Source organism: Anomaloglossus baeobatrachus, chromosome 6, assembly GCF_048569485.1.
Source record: "Anomaloglossus baeobatrachus isolate aAnoBae1 chromosome 6, aAnoBae1.hap1, whole genome shotgun sequence".
NCBI classification, from domain to species: Eukaryota; Metazoa; Chordata; class Amphibia; order Anura; family Aromobatidae; genus Anomaloglossus; species Anomaloglossus baeobatrachus.
In genome coordinates, this window is record NC_134358.1 from 60,205,918 (window position 1) to 60,227,250 (window position 21,333).

Here is a 21,333-nt window from a genome sequence, read left to right on the forward strand (position 1 = left end):
GATCGAGTATCTCCTGTAGTTCGATGTTAAAAGCAAGAATTGGATTACTGTCCAGTCTCAGGTATGTATCTTTGTCATTTAGTTGCCGGAATGCCTCACGTTCATATTTAATGGTCGGCCAGACAACCACATTCCCGCCCTTATCGGCACTCTTGATCACAATATCTTTCATATTTTTTAGCTCTTTAATTGCCGTCCTCTGGGCTTTGGTTAAGTTATCATTTCTAGCGTACTTTTGGATGGTCTTAAAATCCTCAAGTACCAGCTTAGTGAAAATTTCCACCTGAGGACATACAGACAGAGGCGGGAATGTGGTTGATCTTGGAAGGAGTTGTCCGGGGAACCCACTCAAAGTCTCAGCATCCTGCTCTCTCAGCAAATCCTCAAGGTCTCTTAGTGTCTCCTGTTCAGTTATGGACAAAGACACATCAGGGGTATCTCGTTTCTGATGTAGCCTCCTCAGGACTATTTTCCGTGAAAATAAATATAAATCTTTGACAGATGTAAAATAATCAAATGTATTATTTGGGACAAATGTTAGACCCAATTTCAAAACCTGACACTGTGCGTCTGAAAGGTTATGGGGGGACAAATTAATTACCTCCAAATTACTCTGTTTTCTTTTGGTGTCTTGGCCGCTATTCGGGGAAATTTCCTTCCGCTTGGTAGAGGGTTTTCCCTTAAAATTTCTAGATACTCCAGGTTTATCCCACTTCGGACGATAAGATGTTCCGGTGCCACCCTTAGCGCCATCAGCTTCAGATTCCTCACCAGATGTTATGGAGGAGATAGAGAAGGACCTTGTTCTGGAAAAGCCACGTTGTGGTAATTTCTTTTTATTCCACCTATATACTTGATTTAACTGGAGATCAGTGAGATCCCTCTGAAATTTCTTACTTTTGGTGGTTTTTAATTCATTCTCCCATTTGACAAACTCTGCCTCCAATTCAGAGTTCAGCTTCTGTAACTCAGCAGCTGGGAGTTCCTTTCTTATTAATTCTTGTAAAGATTCAATTTCCTTCTCCATCTCATTTAAAGTTTCGCCATTCAACTTAATCAGCAATTCCATGAATTTCACAGAGCATTGATTGGCACACTCCTCCCATCTATCCTTGAACCATTCTTTATCAATCAGAAACGATGGAAACACCTGAATGCGCAGGCCACGGGGAATTAACCCCTTAGTAATATATTGCTCTAAAAACCCTTTGTTCCACCATATTCTCGTCCTACGGTGAAGTAGTTGTTTTAAGTTTTTGATATGTACTGTAAGGTCTTTGTGGCTCTCAACACCACTCCCCAACGAATCCTCCTTAAAAACCTCATTAAGTAAGGTAAGCCACGAACTATCTCGGGCCTTATAATCCATGTCTTTACCAGAAAAAGCTGTGAACAACACAGAAATGAACACTATCAAATAGGTCATAGACAAAAGGGGGGAAGGCAGTTTATACGGTTTTAACATAGTGAAAAACAATCACATTCCCCCGTATGGATGATGTCATAGAATATACTCCCAAAAGGATTTAATACTTAGTGTGAAAACACTTAAGGAGACTGATTCCAATATAAAATCTAATTTTATTGAAAAATATACATATAATAAAAAATGTACTTTCCATAAGTCAAATAGCCGCAATAACCCATCTTCACCTGCCTGCACCCCGCTGAGGAAGCATTTGGCGATAACGCGCGTCCGGGAGAAAGGTTGCCCACTCACTCATTTTGGGACTGCCAGCTTGTACCCTCTTTGTTTACACCATGGGTAAGTTATGAACTATTTGTCTTTATGTTAGATTAAGTGTTTCCCATGGTGTATCTCCATTACAAACTCACTTGAGTTAATATTCATTACTTATATTATGGAGTAAAGATGGGTTATTGCGGCTAGTGCCTGGGATGGATGGGTGTTTTTCAATCCTCCTACCTCAATATTTGACTTATGGAAAGTACATTTTTTATTATATGTATATTTTTCAATAAAATTAGATTTTATATTGGAATCAGTCTCCTTAAGTGTTTTCACACTAAGTATTAAATTCTTTTGGGAGTATATTCTATGACATCATCCATACGGGGGAATGTGATTGTTTTTCACTATGTTAAAACCGTATAAACTGCCTTCCCCCCTTTTGTCTATGACCTATTTGACACAATAGATAATAGCCTTTAGGTAGATCTGAGTGAAGCCTGATAGGGGGAAAACTGAAATCTAAACATTAGTGTTAATAAGTGAACTGTCTGGTGCTCGGGTGCTCCGTAAGCTTCACAAGCATTTTGATGCTTGGGTGCTTGGTACTCATTACCAGAGAATAATGGAAGTCAATTGGGAATGCAAGCATTTTTTTGGAAAATATTCTGGGAAAAATCTCAAACTCCTCATTAACTAGTCATGCACACTATCTATGCAGTATATTAAGAGTTTTTTTGGCTTTTTCACCATTTCTGCTGCTGAGCTGTCAAATGTGTTATCCTTTTACTTAAGTTCAAATTTGGAGAGAAAATGGTTAATAGACAACGCAGTCGTAGAAAAGACGATCCATGTAGATGCCCTCTATTCTATGGTAGAGCGGTCTACTAACCCTTTTCTCTCCAAATTTAATCTGCATCTCCACGTGGGTTCTGCTCCAGCCATAATTATGCCATTACAGTGGTTGTGACTCAAAGAACCACACCAGGTGAGTCTACCCTTACAGCACCATTGCTGACAGTGTTTTAGGATAAGACCCTATTTGCACTTACTGTCTTTTCCAGCATTTTTAACCATTAATCCTTTTACTTAAGACATTCCCCCAAAATGGTTGATATGCCACATTACCTGGCTCAGCTTTTATACTGGCTATGTCCTATATTATGTGATATGATAGCGACAAGGCATTATTATGAAGTCTGCTCAGTTATAAGAGCCTTCTATAGCTGATGCAATCTTTTGCAATGGGAATATTTGTCGATACGCGCAAATCAAATTGCAAAATAATCAAATTGTCGGGGGTAGGAAATATCTTAAAATTCAACACAAATTTGATTCACATCTAATCAATCTGATCATCTATACTAAAGAGGGTAGAAGGTGTCGAGCTATTGAAAGATGTAAAAAAAAGAGTAAATCTTCATTCTTAGATGAATAAAATACTGTATATACTACAGTACTATACTATTATTCGTATATAATACTGTATATATAAATAATGCGTTGATCCAGCAATGACTAGGTAGAAGCAGGATGCTGATAAAAGTAATCCAAAATTTTATTACCAGATCCATTAAAAATACAAAGGCCCATGGGGTACAGGAACAATAGGTTTTAGCAGGCAAAAAACGCAGATGGGACTATGCGTTTCGGCGGTAGCACCCGCCTTTCTCATGGTCCTAACCAAGTTAGGACTGTGAGGAAAGTGGTGCCACCGCAGAAACGCATAGTCCCATCTGCGTTTTTTGCCTGCTGATACCTATTGTTCCTGAACCTACTGGGCCTTTGTACTTTTAACGGAATTTGGTAATAAAATTTTGGACTACTTTTATCAGCATCCTGCTTCTACCTAGTCATTGCTGGATCAATGCATTATTTACTTATCCATGAGGAGGATTGGCTCCCAATCCTGATCCGTGTAGGACTAAAGCAATCAGGTGAGCTGTGGACCCAAGTGACGGACAAGCTGAGCCGACCTTCTTTTACCTTTATGAATAATACTGTATATGTTTAATAAACCATGTGTACTTGAGATGTTCTAGAATATAAAGAACCATAAATCATATAGTATATAGTAAAGAGGATCAAACTGCATTAGACCAAAGAAAAACCTCTAAAACATCCCATTTTTTATATCCATTAAAATAGTTTATCTTAATTAAAAACACTGGGGCCGTACCCAATTGTAAAGTCACTGACCAATGTCGTGAAGTGCATATAGCCGGTGAGGTCCTGAATATGGCAGTGGGCAATATAGGCGTGCGATTGTGTCTCTTCTATTTAGACGTTGTCATTTAATTGCAAGATATCGTGATCCTCGGGATAAGGAACCTAAAATTCCCTGATATTTATCCCTTCCTAACAATGGAGGTTACATTCACCTTAATGTTTTGGGTTCCCCCGTTCCTCGGCGGCTAGCTCTATTTGCCCCTGTCACTATCACTTAACCCATACCACCACCAAGTGCAGTGTGCTGGAGTGATTATACAGTCATGTGTCATAGAACATAATTCAGAGTTAGACCCTGATCCCATGTAAGGATTAACTATACCCAGTTACACAGATCACTATCTGGCTATGATAAATGGGGGGTACATGAAGTTAGGGGTACTTTGCACGCTGTGACATCACTAGCCGATGATAGCGATGCCGAGAGCGATAGCACCCGCCCCCGTCGCATATGCAATATCTTGTGATAGCTGCCGTAGCGAACATTATCGCTACGGCAGCTTCACACGCACTTACCTGCCCTGCGACGTCGCTCTGGCCGGCGACCCACTTCCTTCCTAAGGGGGCGGGTCGTGCGGCGTCACAGCGTCATAACACAGCAGGCGGCCAATAGAAGTGGAGGGGCGGAGATGAGCGGGACGTAAACATCCCGCCCACCTTCTTCCTTCCGCATAGCCGGTGGAGGCAGGTAAGGAGAAGTTCCTCGCTCCTGTGGCTTCACACACAGCGATGTGTGCTGCCGCAGGAACGAGGAACAACATTGTACCTGTCACTGCAGCGAAATTATGAAAATGACCGACACTACGCCGATCACCGATTTACAACGCTTTTGTGAACATTTATCGGTGCATCTAGGCTTTATACTTGCGGCGTCGTTACCGGCGCCGGATGTGCGTCACCTTCGATTTGACCCTAACGACATCACAGTAGCCATGTCACAACGTGCAAAATACCCCTTATTGTCCTCATAGAACTTAATTCAGAGTTAGACCCTGCTCCCATGTAAGGATTAACAATCCCCAGTTGCACAGATCACTATCTGGCTATGATAAATGGGAGGTACATGAAGTTAGGGTCCTCATAGAACATAATTCAGAGTTTGACCCTGATCCCATGTAAGGATTAACAATCCCCAGTTGCACAAATCACTATCTGGCTATGATAAATGGGGGTACATGAAGTTAGGGTCCTAACCTAGATATATTGATAGGCCTGAGAGTCCCAGTACTTATCTGCCAGGACTGGTGTTGATCCCGACGTGTTTCCCCCTGATGTGTTGGGGTTCATCAGGGGATATATAGATTGCAAGATGTGTCTGTTTAGTTAGGCCATCAATCTCATCATCCTTTCATATGTCCCACAAGCAAGTGGATAATACTGTGTTTCCATATGGGGGTCCAGCTGGTATCCTGGATCACCCTGTCGCGTGCTGGCTTTATGAGATATCCTCCTCCCAAGTTAATCGGTACGCAGTGCGGGAGGTCCTGTCGACAGTGAGTGCCTGCGGTGGCAGCGTGTCATTGTTGCACCGACTGCCAGTGACTTTACAATTGGGTACGGCCCCAGTGTTCTTAATTGGGATAAACTATTTTAATGGATATAATAAACGTGATGTTTTAGAGGTTTTTCTATGTTCTAGAATATACAGTATCTATTTCACTTTTTGCATTGGAGAGGTCTTGGATATGTCCTATAATTCTCATGGAATATAAGTACCATTTTGTGACTATAATTGTATACACTTACTATCCTCTATTTCTCATACGAGATTACATTTTCTTTGCAGCAATATCATGTGGGCTTCCGAAGGCTCCTTTATATGGAGGCATATTGGCAACTGATTACTTAGTGGGTACAAGTGTCACTTATTTTTGCAATGATGGATTTAAGTTATCATCCAAAGAGCTCACTCAGGCCGTATGCCAGCCAGATGGCACGTGGAGCAATCACAACAAAACACCTCGTTGTGTAGGTAAGTGAGGCTGAGAGCTGTATTCATAGCATTTTACACTATCAACCTGTGACTGTCTTTAATTAGCATCATGTTTCATAACTCTGCAGCAGCTTGGAAACAAATGATATTGTAAGTCATTTTTTTGCGTTGGGAAGATTCATGACTGTTCGATGTAACATCCACACAACCGGCTCTTACTCCTTTTATTATTTTAGACTCTGCTCAGGGCTCATGGTTGCTAATATTTTTAACAAGAATGCAACTCTGGCCCGGTGAAGACAAATAATGTAAACCTTCAAGTCAAAGGAGTCCACCAGGGTTCATTCTATTCCATAAAAATCTGATCCATTACCATAGTAAGGGCTTTTGTTTGTAAAAAAAAGTCATTAGGTATGTCCGGGGCCACATGGGGACTGCTGTGATCCTCGCATGACACTCGGCTTATGCTGCCAGCACAGCGGGAGCTGAGTGTCATGCGAGTGTCATTGCGACTGAGGTTCAATCATGCGATCGGACCACAGCTGCAGGGGGCGGGCTGGCACTGAGGAGGGGATGGCTGGCGCTGAGGAGGGGAGGGAGGGATTTATCTCCCTCTCTCCTCCGTTGCTGGCTATTGCCATTCTCGCTCTGCACTCGCATTACACCGATGTAATGTGAGTGCAGTGTGATGTTTCTCTTGCCCCATAGACTTGAATGGGTGCAAGAGAAACAAGGATCGCATTATACCTGCAGCATGCTGTTTTCTCGGTCCGATTAGGGCTGAGAAAATAATCACTCATGGGTGCTGGCACATAGGCTAATATTAGTCCGAGTGGAAGGCGATGTTTTATTGCATTCCACTCGCTCCGATTTTCATGCGTGTGTCTTAGGCCTTAGTGTGAAAATATCATTCAGTACTTTCAATGAATAATATTGACTTTAAGGGTCTGTGCTGCGCACAGTGCAGTTTTTGGTGCATTTTTGGTGCAGTTTTGGTTGCCCTAAACTGAATGTATTATCCTTCCCCAGCAAAGTCTATGAGAATTCAGAAAATCTGTGCACACAGTGCTTCTTTTTTGCCTGCAGTTTTGAGTGCAGAAAAAAGAAGCAAGTCACTTCTTTTTGCATTTTTTTCATTGAATATGGTGAAAACACGCAAGCAAAAACACACCAAAATACAGCAAAAATGCACACATGCATGTGCATTTTTCTGCCAGAGCGTGCGTTTTTTTTCTCAAGAAACAAAACTGCAATGTGCGCACATAGGCTAATAGTGAAAACCATGAACAAGCAATTCAATGAAGCACCTTTTTATGCCATATGAGATGGAAAAATACCTTTGAAAGAACAATACACTTTAGAGGGGCTGTCCAGTTTTGTTTTTTTGTTTTTTTCTATTTTACAAATATACCAGAATGACCAAATAGGATATGCATTTACCTACGGATTCCCCTCCGCACCGGTATTGAGTGACCACCAGTCTCTGGGCTTTGTTTTCTGGCCAGACTCTAAGTGACCTCTGCATTAAACAAGTTACCACAGTTACCATTCAATCAGTTAAACAACTAGATACCTCTGTGGTTGGTGATTGCCTGCAGTGGTAATATATCCTAAAAACTGAATTTATAACTTTCTATGAAACAGAAGAATGGGTCATCACAAAATAGAGGTGTAAAAAGAGACAATCCAGAATTATTTATTGTGAAAAAACAGTCAAATTCCAAAATATATTTGTCAGAAGATGTGACAAATCGTCTATATATGGCCAATAGTAATTGTATCCTGTCAATTTAGGTAAAAAAGGCTCTACTTTTGCACAAATCGAGTCAATTTGTTCTGTACATTTTTCACATCCTTCATAAATTGAAGGTATAAAGTTCAACTTCATAATCAGTAGTTTTATCTGTCAAATTATGCTTTGTTCTAAAAAACACTAAAGTTCCTCTGTTCTATGACTTAGGGGTTACTGGCATAGATGAGCAAATACATTTGTAGCCTTGAGGTAGTGACTTGGCCCTGGATGGGACCTGTGTAGGTCACCACTTACTTACCGCCATGCAGTACTCACCTTTCGATTAGTTGATATCATGTGTGTGTTACACTGCAGCAATGATATAACTCCATGTTTGTAAATCCAAAGAGGAACCATGGATGATGACAGGTAGGAGGAGGTTTGTAGGACTCCCCTTGAGTGGCCAAAGAATAATAACCTGTCCCTTGAGAATTGATTAACTCATCTCAATTTATTGGTCACAAATTTCTTATTTAAATTGGTTTGACTAGTAGTTGTATTTGGATACATATTTATATTTTTCAACAAAATGTTTAAGTTCATTTAAAGATGAATTAATTTACAAATCTATTTTGGATATGAACATTATATAAGTATAATCCTATAATCCTAGGACCACTACTATACTTTTGGACAATGACAGAAAATTATGGATTTTTTCAGCCTCATTTTTCTAAACACTTCAAATAAATTACATCAGTCGACAAATAAGTTCCTTTAGGTTTCTACAATTTAAGACTTCTTTTCAGTTCACAAGGCAGATAAAAAAGGGACATTACTGTATTAGGCTATGTGCCCACGGGAGATTGTACCTGCAGACTTTTCTGCAGGTATTTCCGTAGATTTACGCAGCAACTCCCCGGAATGCGCAGCTATCCATTGCTGCGGTATATTTGCGGAGTTGTTGCGGTAAACCTGTGGAAACAGTGTGGATTTCATGCGGAATTCCTGCAGAAATCGCGCCCTGTATCTCCATAGTGAAGGAGCGGGAATTCCGCAGATAATTCCACATGAATAATGCACATGCAGTTACGTGCGGCTGTGGGAAATCCGCAGCATTTTCCGCAGCCGCAAATACCGCAGCATTGATACAGCACTCCCCAAATCCCATAGGATAACATGGGGAGTGTCTGTACTTGCGTAAACCTGCAGATTTAGCTGGAAAATCTAGAAAATCTGCGGGTTTGCCGTGGCAAAATCCGCAGTTACTTTCTCACGTCGTCACATAGCCTAAAGGTCGCTTTACACGCTGCGACATCACTAGCGATGTCGCTAGCAATCGCACCCACCACCATCGTGCGTGCGTCACAGGCAAATCACTGCCCATGGCGAACAATATCGCTGGTACTCATCACACCAACATACCTTCCTAACAACGTCGCTGTGGCCGGCGAACAATCTCTTGTTTAAGGGAGAGGTTCGTGCGGCATTACAGCGACATTACACAGAGGGCCACCAATAGAAGCGGAGGGGCGGAGAGCAGCTGCATTAACGTCACTCCCACCTTATTGCCGGAGGATGCAGGAACGCTGTTGTTCGTCATTCCCGGGGTGTCACACGTAGCGATGTGTGCTGTCTCAGGAACGATGATCAACATACGTCCAAAACGAGCAACGATATTTTGAAAATGAACGACGCGTCAATAATCAACGATTTGTGCCACTTTTTGGATTGTTAACGGTCGCGCGTAGGTGTCACACGTAACGACGTCGCTAACGAGGCCGGATGTGCATCACGAATTCCGTGACCCCAGAGACATATCGTCAGATAAATCGTAGCGTCTAAAGCGGCCTTTAGTATGGATTCATTGACTAAATTAGTTGGGTCATGTTATAAGTTTTCATTCTTGTTTATGTCTTTGAATTACTCTGCACATGAAGAGCTAAGTTTGCGTGAAAACCTACTTTATTAATTAATGAGATGCTGGAATAGTACTTTATGAGATATAATGCGAAAAGAGTCTCTACACTCTACCTGTGACACTCATTCAACAAAGATACAGTTGAATCTTCAAAGTTGTAAAAATATCAGGCTGTTAATGTATCTGTTCTTCTGCAGATTCCTTCTTAGTATTAGTCAAAGCTGTGAAGTCATTTTAGCACACTTAACTGATAGAATAAGTTAGAATTTGTTCCTTCCTCTTCCTTTCTGATCTTCCTGTATATAATATAAAACATTTCTTCACATTTCTTTTCTTAAAAAGTTTAACTTTTTTGGTAGCTTACATGTACTGCAATACAATACATGCAAGTTGCTCACTTCTGCTAGCTGCCTGCCTGGTAGGTCAGTCTCTAGCCGATTCTCCCTTATCCTGAAAATAAATCTAAGATCAAATAAAATTGATTAATTTGAGTTCACTTTATTTGGTGAAATTAGATTTGACTTTGATTTGTTTTAACTATTAAAGAAAGATGGTCTGGAAACTGTCAAGACACACAGGCAGTGAGCAGCATGCAATGTTTTATTATGCATGAAAGCTGCACAACAATAGGTTAAAGAGGTTTATCATGATCAAAACAAGGTATGGGAATGTAATATTAGAAGAAAATTAGCATTACTTAGCTGTACAACCCCTTCCCTCCCCCCCGCTGCTATAGTCTGCCTCTCTAGTACTAACTGACAGTGTATGTATACTTTACGTGAGCAATGATGCCTTGTTGACCCAAATAACAGCTGCAGCTTATGACCTCCCTGTGACAACTTAGGCCAATAATTTTCTGCAATGGCCATGTGTGTTGACAATAACATAATCTTTGATGTCCAATAAATAAAAATTGACAGGCGCAATGGACCTAGAGAATTGGAGTAGCAGTTGATTAAATAGGTACACAACATTATCTTTGTAAATTTATTTCATTCTTGGTCAACTCTTCAAAACATTTTTTTCCATTGAAAAAACAAAACACTCCAAAGAACTTTCTAAATATCTAGGCCTACCAGTAGGGAGTTTTTGAAGATGTCTACTCCTGTAGTGTTTCAGTTTACTTAAAGGGGTTGTCCACTACTTGGACAAGTCCTTCTCATTTCCCTTTTTTTGCCCCAAAAAAAGAAATAAGTAAATACCTCCAGTGCAGCTGCGGTTCTAGCGATGTCTGAAATCGCGCATCTGGGGCTCATGTGACATTGGTATGACAGACAAGTCCCGTGACTAATTAGCGCCAGCTTCCCTCACCTCACCTTTGGATATTTGAGCAGGCGCAGCGATCACATCATTCTCAAATGTCCAAATGCGGGGAGACATATCCAAACATTGATTGGTCGTGGAGCTCGAGTGTCATAACAATGTCACATGAGCCCTGGGAACGCGACTTCAGACATCTCTGGAACTGTGGCTGCACCGTAGGTGAGTATACGCATACTTATTTTTAAAGGGCAAACAAGGGAATTAATAGGAGTTGTTCAAGTAGAGGACATCCTCTTTATGTACTTGTAAGTGGTTGAATAAGTCAACCTAAGAATCTGCATATAAAATTAATATTTTAGAGTATGCCTCACCATTACAAGGATAGATGAGTTTTCAGCTTTTGGAAGTGCTTTCAAAAATTAGATATGGCAGAAGGTAACGTTAAATTCTCAGATAACAAAAAAAGCCTTCAAAATCTACTTTAATTTTTATGTAATTAAAATTTCCAACACACAAAACAATTCAACAGACAATGATAGTATAAAAATGGCACTCAATTAGCAAGATTGATCCCATACATATATAGTTATGGAAAACATAGGTACAAGTTAAATAATTATGATAATATACCCTAGTTATCCCTTATGATGTGGCAGAGGTTGGCATCCTGAATTAAATGCAACTGGCCCCCCTACTCCTCCTCAACTGGTCCTATGATGCCCTAGATATCCCTATTCATGGCAAACTTGTCATCAGTATTAAGATGGGTCCAATAAATTAAATGCAATGCACACTCCAGTTGTAATGTCTCAGTATTGGATAGTGAAAATATATTGAAAATATAAATCAGTATTGCACAAATACATATATAAAGAGCATTGCTGGACTAGTCATCACTTGTGTTCCAGTCTCAAAAACTATTATGGCGCGTGCGTATAAAGGGTCAGTCACTAGAGGTCTGATGATGTCTCTTTGCTTATCAGTTTGCTAGATTGGAAAGCAAGTGGGTGACTGTCATTGAGGAAATGGATCTTTGAAGGCATTAATCTCTTATGACTATGAAGCGGCTTATTTCATCAATATGAGCCCCTATATATTAGCGCTAAGTACAAGGTACTGTCACGTGCATAAGGACAGGCTCAGGGTTTACCTTCTCATTTACCATCTGAGACCATGCACATTTAAACATTGCTTTTTTCCTTTGAGCTCTTAAGGATTAACTACTCTTCTGTGCGGAAGCAGACATGCTTAGCTGTCATTAGTTAGTCATTTCTGGCCTTTATATAATCCCTCTACTTCCTGCTGAGGTTACTGGTTATTCTATTCATTTAGGAGCTAGCCAGGGAGCAGAGGGGACTTGTAATTTCTTGTGATGCTATCTGCTCTATTTGCTGGTGCTGTAAGTTGTTTCTACTACCCTCTTTTCTTTATACCCTTACCAGTACACCTTTAGTTATCTCCTGGTGCAGGGTTTTGGTGTGTATGAGTTTTTTTACCCTGTCTGTTGTTTTGTGATGTTGGGTTGTTGGGCTCCATTCGGGTCAATCCCCTGGGTGGTGAGGACTTAGTTGTTAGGGCCTGGACAGGAGACAGGGCCACATTGGAGGCTCGATCCTGACTACCTCTAAGTCTACCATCGAGATAAGTGACAGCGCAGGGTACCTAGTCACAGGGCCAGCCTAGGAGCCCTGTACCATCTGTTTCTCCCCCTGTTACAGGTACACACAATAGCCATACATCTATTGTCATCTGATATATGGATGGATGTCCCTCAATCTATGGGCCATCTGATGATACTCTGAAGGGGAAAAGTATGAGCGTTATCCTGCTAATTGAGTGACGTTTTTGTACTATTATTATATATTGATGAGATATGTTGTGTTTTTCAAATTTTAACTATATTCAAGGCTGGATTTCTCATGAATCCAACCTAAGCAATGGCCTAGGGCTCAACAATCAGGGGGCTTATATACAATTGAAATAGCAACCAAATATTTACAAATTCTTCAGTATTGTTTTGAAAAGGCCTGATAAAATACTGTTTTTCAATCCACATTCATATACATTAAATAAATTGAGCTGTACATTTACATTGTCTATTTCTTGCTCAGTCAAAGTATCAGCCACAGGGGGGGGGGCTGCAGTTACTTATAACAGTTTCTTTCATTGCTGACTCCTCTGAAGATGTCCTGGATATTAAATGATAGACACAATGGGAGATGTGAGTGCAGCGCCGGCTCACTGCTTGTATCTCCTTCACCATCATAGCTCTAACTGTGACAGAAGATGTCATAAGGGGGTGGCCTTAGTATCAGTTAGTGATACCAGCATAAGGTGGTGTGGATGCAGTATTATATCCTTTGGACTATGTCATAAAAAGTGTAAATGTCCATCACTGATATATTGAAATAAAAATTGGTTTTAGTCGATTTTTTTGTTGGCTGAGTACTTTCAGCTTTGCCCAGAATGTTACATATTACAATTAGGGATGAGAGAATACCTCAAATATTCGGCTTCACAAATATTTTCCGAATAGGTCGCCGATATGCGAATATTCAATGATCAATGTAAATTTATGGAAAGCCCGAATAGTTACGAATAGTTGTTATTCGGGTTTCTCATAAACTTACATTGCGCATCGAATATTCGCAAATAGTCGAATAGCGGCGGCCTATTCGGCAAATATTCGCAAAGCCGAATATTTGAGGTATTCGATCATCCCTAATTACAATACAAAAATGGACACAGTCTTTCTATCCCATACACCAATTAAAGCTCCTAAAAATATATTTTACCAATTTTTCTGTTTAAGTGATACATTTCTGTTCAATAGAAATTTTCATGTTCATTAATTTTGCACTATTAGCTCTGTTATAATATAGCTTGGTTATTCTTCTTTTAAAGTTGTTACATGTCCAAGCATAAATTCCTTCGCCTTGGAGCACGGAAGATGGCGCATCGTCAATGGATCCCACTACGAGTACAAGACAAAAGTTGTCTTTAGCTGTGATCCAGGCTACTTCCGTTTGGGACCAGCATCTATTCAGTGCCTTGCCAATGGAACGTGGAGCTGGAGAAACGAGAGACCACACTGCCAAAGTATGTATAGAAGATTATTTATAGCCGGAAATTACATAATTGTGTGCATGAGTAATGATTGGATAGAAAGTTTAAAAATAGAAGTTTTTAACAATATGTGGTATTTATTCCGAAATGTAGTATCAAATTTTATCAGAAACAACACAGGCTTTTGTTTGGTGCTCAGCTTGCATTTCGTGTGGGGTATTTGAGTTTGACAATGTTGTCTTTGAAGCTAGTAGGCTCATTCCGAATTCTATTGCTGACCTTCCTGCCCTTGGGAAGTCCCTAGAAACAGCTTCAACGGTTTCTGCTTTTCAGAAGGCAACACAAGGCTGTCGAAATCTTCACAATATTCATTGAATATGAAATAGTTACAGTACGTAGACTTATTTTTTTTTTGAAGACCGTAGATATTTTTATTGTTACTATTCTATTCAATGGATATTAGAAATGTAACTTATGATAAATTGTTATATCTGGGGAGAGATTTTAGCATAAACTATACACTGAATCTTGGATTTATATGCAGCTCATCTTTTCGTATTTTGCAACTATAAAGTATCAAAGAGTAAATATGACTAGATGTGATATTGAGTATCAGAATAAATTCTAATTATTATGGAGAATGTTTTAATAAAATTTGATTTCTATAGTGCCACCATATTATGCAGCACTTTACAATCCAAAGGGAGCTTGTAGAAACAAGATATGACATGTAATGCAAAATTATTATAAGGGTAGTACTCATAGGAAAATCTGCAATAATAAAACCAGTTCTTCTTTTAGACTTTTTTCCCATAAATCCCATAAATCTATATTATTATTATTATTATTATTATTATTATTATTATTATTATTATTATTATTATTATTATTATCATTAGTATAGCTCTATTTATTTCTTGACTCTTTGCATGTGAAAGGGTATACATAGACAAGTAAAATAATCATGAACAATACATAGCACAGACTGGAACAGGCTGAGAGAGGACCCTGCCTCAGAGGGCTCACAGTCTACAGGGGATGGGTGAGGATACAGGAGGAGAGAGGACCCTGCCCGCAAGGGCTCACAGTCTACCAGGGATGGGTAAGGATACAGGAGGAGAGAGGACCCTGCCTAAAAGGGCTCACACTCTACAAAGGGATGGGTGAGAATACAGTAGGAGAGAGGGTCCTGCCCACGAGGGCTCACAGTCTACAGGGGAGGGGTGAGAATACAGGAGGAGAGAGGACCCTGCCCAAGAGGGCTCACAATCTACAAGGGATGGATGAGAATACAGGAGGAGAGAGGACCCGGCCCGCGAGGGCTTACAGTCCACAAGGGATGTATGAGGATACAGGAAGAGAGAGGACCTTGCCTGCGAGGGCTCACAGTCTACAGGGGATGGGTGAGAATACAGGAGGAGAAAGGACTCTGCCCGCGAGGGTTCACAGTCTACAGCGAATGGCTGAGAATACAGTAGGTGAGGGTAGAGCGGATTGTGTGATGCAATTGTGGACTCTGAGGGTAACTACAGGTTGTTCGCTTGTCAGAAGAGGTAGGTCATTAGGTTCCTTTTGAAAATTTGCATGGAAATCAAGAGTTTGATGTTTTGGGGCAGTGAGTTGCAGAGTATAGGGGAGGTGCAGGAGAAATCTTGTATGCAATTGTGGAAGAGGAGATAAGAGTGAAGTAGAGAAGGAGATTTTGTGAGGATTGAAGGTAGCATGTAGGTAAATACTGGGAGACTAGGTCACAGATGTATGAAGGAGTCAGGTTGTGGATGGCTTTTTAGGTCATGGTTAGTCTTTTGACAATGAGTCTTTGGGCACTAGGATGCCATTGAATGGATTGGCAGAGTGAAGAGGTCAGGATATAGTGGAGGGAGAGGTGGATTAACCGGGCAGCAGAGTTTAGAATAGATTGTAGGATGTGAGAGTGTTAATAGGAAGGACACAAAGCAGGAGGTTGCAGTAGTCCAGATGTGAGATAATGAGGGCAAGCACTAGTGTTTTTGGAAATTCTTGGTTTAAGAATGTACGAATCCATCATGAAGATTTATAAAAATCTACATTTCATATCTTTTTGATTGGTTGTGTATTTTAGTTACATCATGTGGGGATCTTCCTGTACCACCTAATGGAAAGAAAATTGGGACACAAACCACATTTGGATCAACTGCAATATTCACCTGTGATTCAGGGTACATGCTTGTTGGGTCCGTTGTGCGGGAATGCTTATCTTCTGGACTTTGGAGTGGCACTGAGACGAGATGTTTAGGTACCTTTCACTTCCATTAAACTTGCATATATTCATATATTTCATAAAGATTGTATCTGGAACCTGGATACTTTTGGGTGCTCAAATGACTACTATGCCTCATATATGGAAAGCATCACCCTGTTACAGACTTAGCAATATGCGGAGAGGGTATTGCTAGAGAATGGGAAAAAATCTGAATAATATTTTCATTTTTTTCCACTGCTATGAGGCCACAGAATAATGAAAATAGTAGTCTTTAGGGCATAAAATGCTACACACTTTAAGGCAGATTGAGCCCAATTTTAAGGTAATGTACTGTACACTATAGCCAATGGAAGAAACTCAATGAATAGCCACCCTTTTGGGGGAATTGAAATCCCCCCACATACCTAAAAAATGGATTAATGCTGAAACGCACCTTGTATTTTTCGCATTTCAGCTGGTCACTGTGGAACTCCTGAATTTATTGTAAATGGACAAGTGATTGGGGAGAATTATGGCTATAGAGATACTGTCGTCTATCAGTGCAACTCTGGTTTTCGGTTGATTGGGTCATCAGTAAGGATTTGCCAACAAGATCATAACTGGTCTGGTCAACTACCATCCTGTGTGCGTAAGTAAACTTCTTGTGACTTTATTGATGTTTTTTTGCTGTTTCAGGTTTTGGAATATTGTTGCTTGATTTATTTCTGGAAAAGTAATAAAACGTAAAGCAGTGGAGTAGAGTCACCTCTAGATTTTCCACCCTAACAGTATTTTTCCTTATATTTTATTTTAGAAGGAGCTTAATATATATATATATATATATATATATATATATATATATATATATATATATATATATATATATATATATATATATATATATATATAAATATATATATATATATAATTAGGGATGATTGAATACTTTGATTATTCGGCTTTGCGAATATTTTCAGAATACCCTGCCGCTGTTCGTCTATTTGCACTTACATTGAATCGAATCGTCGAATAGCGGCGAGTTATTCGAAAAATATTCACGAAGCCGGATAATCAAAGTATTTGATCATCTCCAAATATAATTTATATATATATATATATATATATATATATATATATATATATATATATATATATAAAAATATATTTAAATATATTTAAGTCCACTGCTGGGAGATCAATGAGCCAAAGTTGGTGCATGCGCAAATGAAATCTTGAGCCGAGAGCTCGATCTGCCCATGCTCCGACTCTGGGTGCCATTATTTGAAGCCCTCACTATCCACAACACAGCAGCCCCAGCAGCACTGCGCCCACAGCCTCAGCACAGCCGCCACAATACAGTGCCCTCAGCATTGCCCTCGGCCTCCTGCTACCCCTTTCCACCACCTCCCGGTAAGCTACATTCGGATTATAAGACGCACCCCTCATTTTCCTCCCAAACTTTTAGGAAGAAAGTGCATCTTATAATCCAAAAATATGGTATATATAACAGGAAAAGAGCTGCTTCTATAAACTATATAGAAGTATATAAATCCGGTTCCCAGAATTCGGCAATTAGGAGAATGCAGCCATGAAGATGCTCCACAATCAAATATTATCAGAGTGCATCATATCTACTGTGCCGCGATGTAGTTAGCAATGCTTAGATCTATGTACACGTTCTGACAATTGCCACGTTGCATGGTTACAGATGAGTAGGAGTGACCAGAATTCACTGCAAATTTGAAACAGCATGAAACATATCCGCAGCCCCACCGCGAGCACCAGGGACTCATTTGATTGTCCTATCTTGCCCTTGATGTATATATCTCTTCTTTTTCACATCATAAAATTGTCACCTGCTCTATAATTTAGACCTAGTCTGTTTATCAGGGTGCATTTTCTAGGTCTGTTGCTTTCCGGTATCATACACCGAGAGACTACTTGCAAAAATCCTCTTAATACTGTTTGTCAACGGAGAAATAATTATGATCTATCTGACACCGTTCTCTTTCCGTCCGGCGCCTATTAGAATAATATATGATTATGTTGCACTGTAATGTGTTAGGATTCGGAAGATCTACTGTATCTGGATGTAGAATTGTCAGTTGAGCAGATAATCAGTTTTTCATTTTATTTGGGCTTCTCTTGAGATATTCAGCTACTACAGTACAACAGCTGTCTCATGAAAGTATTCATGAGGACAGATTCTGAGAAGGCCATTCACCCAATAAATCTGCACTGACACTGATCGCTGTCAGCCAAAAAAAAGGGAAAAAAAATCTTAACACTGTTTGTCCTGTATTTCATTGCTAAAACGTATTTAAAGTAAAATGAAATAAATAAGCAAAAATAAAGAAAGAACAGCATAACATCAAAGACTGAAAGTTCAATTAAAAAGATTATACAAATGTAAATATTTATGAACAACCAAAAAAGAAAACAAATCTTAATACCACCCCTTTTCCATGTCATATGTCACGAAAAAGCAAATAGACATTTTATTGGGTCCTCCACTTATCAAAAATAAGGATTCGCCGTCGCCTTGGAATACCCTCGTTAAGTCTATGGTCAGCTATTGAATTATTATTTTTACCCTGCAACACATTTCCGGAAATAGCTTCTGTAGGCTTCACCAGGTAAGACTAGATTAGAGATGGCCAATCAATCGCCTAGATAGTGTTATCCTAGTCACTACTTATGTGTAGTAAAAACGATACAATAGTCAGGGAAAGCTGAGGTCTGGTAACAGGAGGAAAAGAATTGACAAAGGGAGTACACAGAGGTGTAGTCAGGTCACGATCCGAGGGTCAGAATTCCGGGAAGGCATGTAATAGATTCAGAGAGTAAACTGAGACGTGGTCAGGTAACAGTCCGAGGTCAAAAACAAAAACAAAATAGATTCCAATAAAATGGGCTTATCAAAATCTAACCAGTTTGTGACTTGTATATAAATTGTAAAACATGTAACTAGAGAATCCAGGACTAGAAAAATGTCTCCTTCTGACTATGACTGCGCCCCTCCTGTGCACAGGTTGTGTCTGGAATTAAATTTTAACTTTATTGAAGTGAATGGGGCTGAGCTACAATACCAATCATAACCTGTGGACAAATTTTGGAAATTAAGTATTGATTTTACTATCTTTCTTTCTGCTCCATGGTGTTTGTGTTTGATGGTGTCTAACTCATGTTTATAGTATTAGTTTCAATATGAATCACGTGTACTAGATAGAGGTAACGAAGGATGGATAGATAGATAGATAGATAGATAGATAGATAGATAGATACTGTAGATAGATAGAGGGATAGATAGATGGATAGATGGATAGATGGATAGATGGATAGATAGATGGATAGATAGATAGATAGATAGAGGGATAGATAGATAGAAGGATAGATAGATAGATATAGAGGGATAGATGGATAGATAGATAGATAGATAGATAGAGGGATAGATAGAGGGATAGATTTATAGATAGATGGCTGCAAAGATAGATAAATGGAAAGATAGCTGGATGGATGGATGGCTAGATAGATAGATAGCTGTTAACAGACATAAATGGAAAGATAGTTGGATGGATGAATAGAAAGAAAGAAAGAAAGAAAGAGAAAGAAAAAAAGAAAAAGATCAATAGATAGACAGAGAGATGGATAAATGGCTGTAAGTACAGATGGAAGGAAAGATAGATTGATGGATAAATCGATAGATCCATAGATAGGTAGATAAATAGATGGGTGTAAAGATAGATAAATGGAAAGATAGTTGGATAGATAGATTGATAGATGGATAGATAGATAGATAGATAGATAGATAGATAGATAGATATAAAAATAGATGGATATGTAAATAGATAGATAGATAGAGAAATGGAAAGATAGACAGATAGATAGATGGATAGATAGATAGATGGATAGATAGATAGATGGATAGATAGACAAAGATAGATGAACAGAGAGATAGATTGAAAGATAAATAGATAGATATAGACAATAGATAGATAGAAATACATAATAGATAGATAGATAGACAGAGGGATAGATAGATAGATAGATATAGACAATAGATAGATAGAAATACATAATAGATAGATAGATAGATAGATAGATAGATAGACAGAGGGATAGATAGATAGATAGATAAATAGAGGAGTAGATAAATAGAGGGATAGATAGATAATTTAAAAAGAGCAAACTTCAATGCCATTCAAGTGAAAAAGCTATCTATTTTTATTCACTCATTAGAGTTAATATGCAACACTTCAGCTCCAACCATAAGCTGTGCATATGGTGTGACTAATATGTACATAATACTATATATATCATAAACAGTGCAGAAAAATTGCACAAATATAATATAAAAAATATTCTATATTCCCTATCAACTTGTCTTTGGAGTGTGAATAGAAATTGCAAGACGTGTCCATCTTTAAAGACAAGGAAAGAGCTTCTATTAAATTTGACCCTAAAAAGTGCAGTAAGACGCTGTACACCACAGAAAGATGTTATCCAAAAAAACCCCAATAGGATATAAAAGAAAATAACATAAAACATATAGGGTATTTAATATATACAGTGCATTTTCAATACAAGAAATTCTTGATTATTATTAATTTGTAATTGGTGATGAGCTAGCACTAATGATGATCGAGTTTTGAAATACTCGAATTTGCGATGCTCGTAACGTAACGAGTACTGTCTAATACTCGCGTATTTATTCCGAATAGCATGTGCAATGCAAGTCAATGGGGAAAACTCACAATGTACCGAGTAACCCAAATGCCGTACTATTTGCTACTCGCATGAATAGTGTGGCACTCAGGTTACTTGTTACTTTGTGAGTATTCCCCATTGCAATACACCCTGAAATACATGTAGAGGATGGCCACAGATTTTTTTTCCCATTTGTAAGGAGTGGGACTTCTAGGCTGATAAAGTGTATGCACTATGTGCAAGGGCTGCCAAAAATTATGGGAAACTCTAATACACCCTGCAACACATATTGAGTATGGCCTCAGAAAACATATACATTTAGAAGGAGTGGGACTTCTGTGGCCAACAACAAGGTGTCCCAGATTGGAGGCCATTACTCAGTATACAACTGACACAAGGACCTTCAGGCATCCAAGTCCGACTGTGCTGCAGATAAGGTGGACAGCAGTTCCTCCTGTGCTAGCTAAAGGCATCAGGCAGCCACATGGCTTCAAATAGATTGAAGCAGGGTTTACAATTCATCTCCCTGGAGACCTTTGCCAATCAAAATTCATGAGCCATGTAGGGGAAA

General features: G+C 39.3%; 1 protein-coding gene across 7 annotated transcripts in view; it reads left to right on the forward strand.

The window, feature by feature from the left end:
- CSMD3 (CUB and Sushi multiple domains 3) overlaps positions 1 to 21,333 on the forward strand; it is a 2,007,504-nt gene that overhangs the window by 1,759,186 nt on the left and 226,985 nt on the right. For all 7 annotated transcript variants that reach the window (XM_075352941.1, XM_075352934.1, XM_075352935.1 and 4 more), the window contains 4 exons: positions 5,706 to 5,891; positions 13,673 to 13,867; positions 15,936 to 16,109; positions 16,531 to 16,704. In XM_075352941.1, the coding sequence (XP_075209056.1) occupies positions 5,706 to 5,891; positions 13,673 to 13,867; positions 15,936 to 16,109; positions 16,531 to 16,704 (729 nt within the window). The remainder of the gene's footprint in view (positions 1 to 5,705; positions 5,892 to 13,672; positions 13,868 to 15,935; positions 16,110 to 16,530; positions 16,705 to 21,333) is intronic.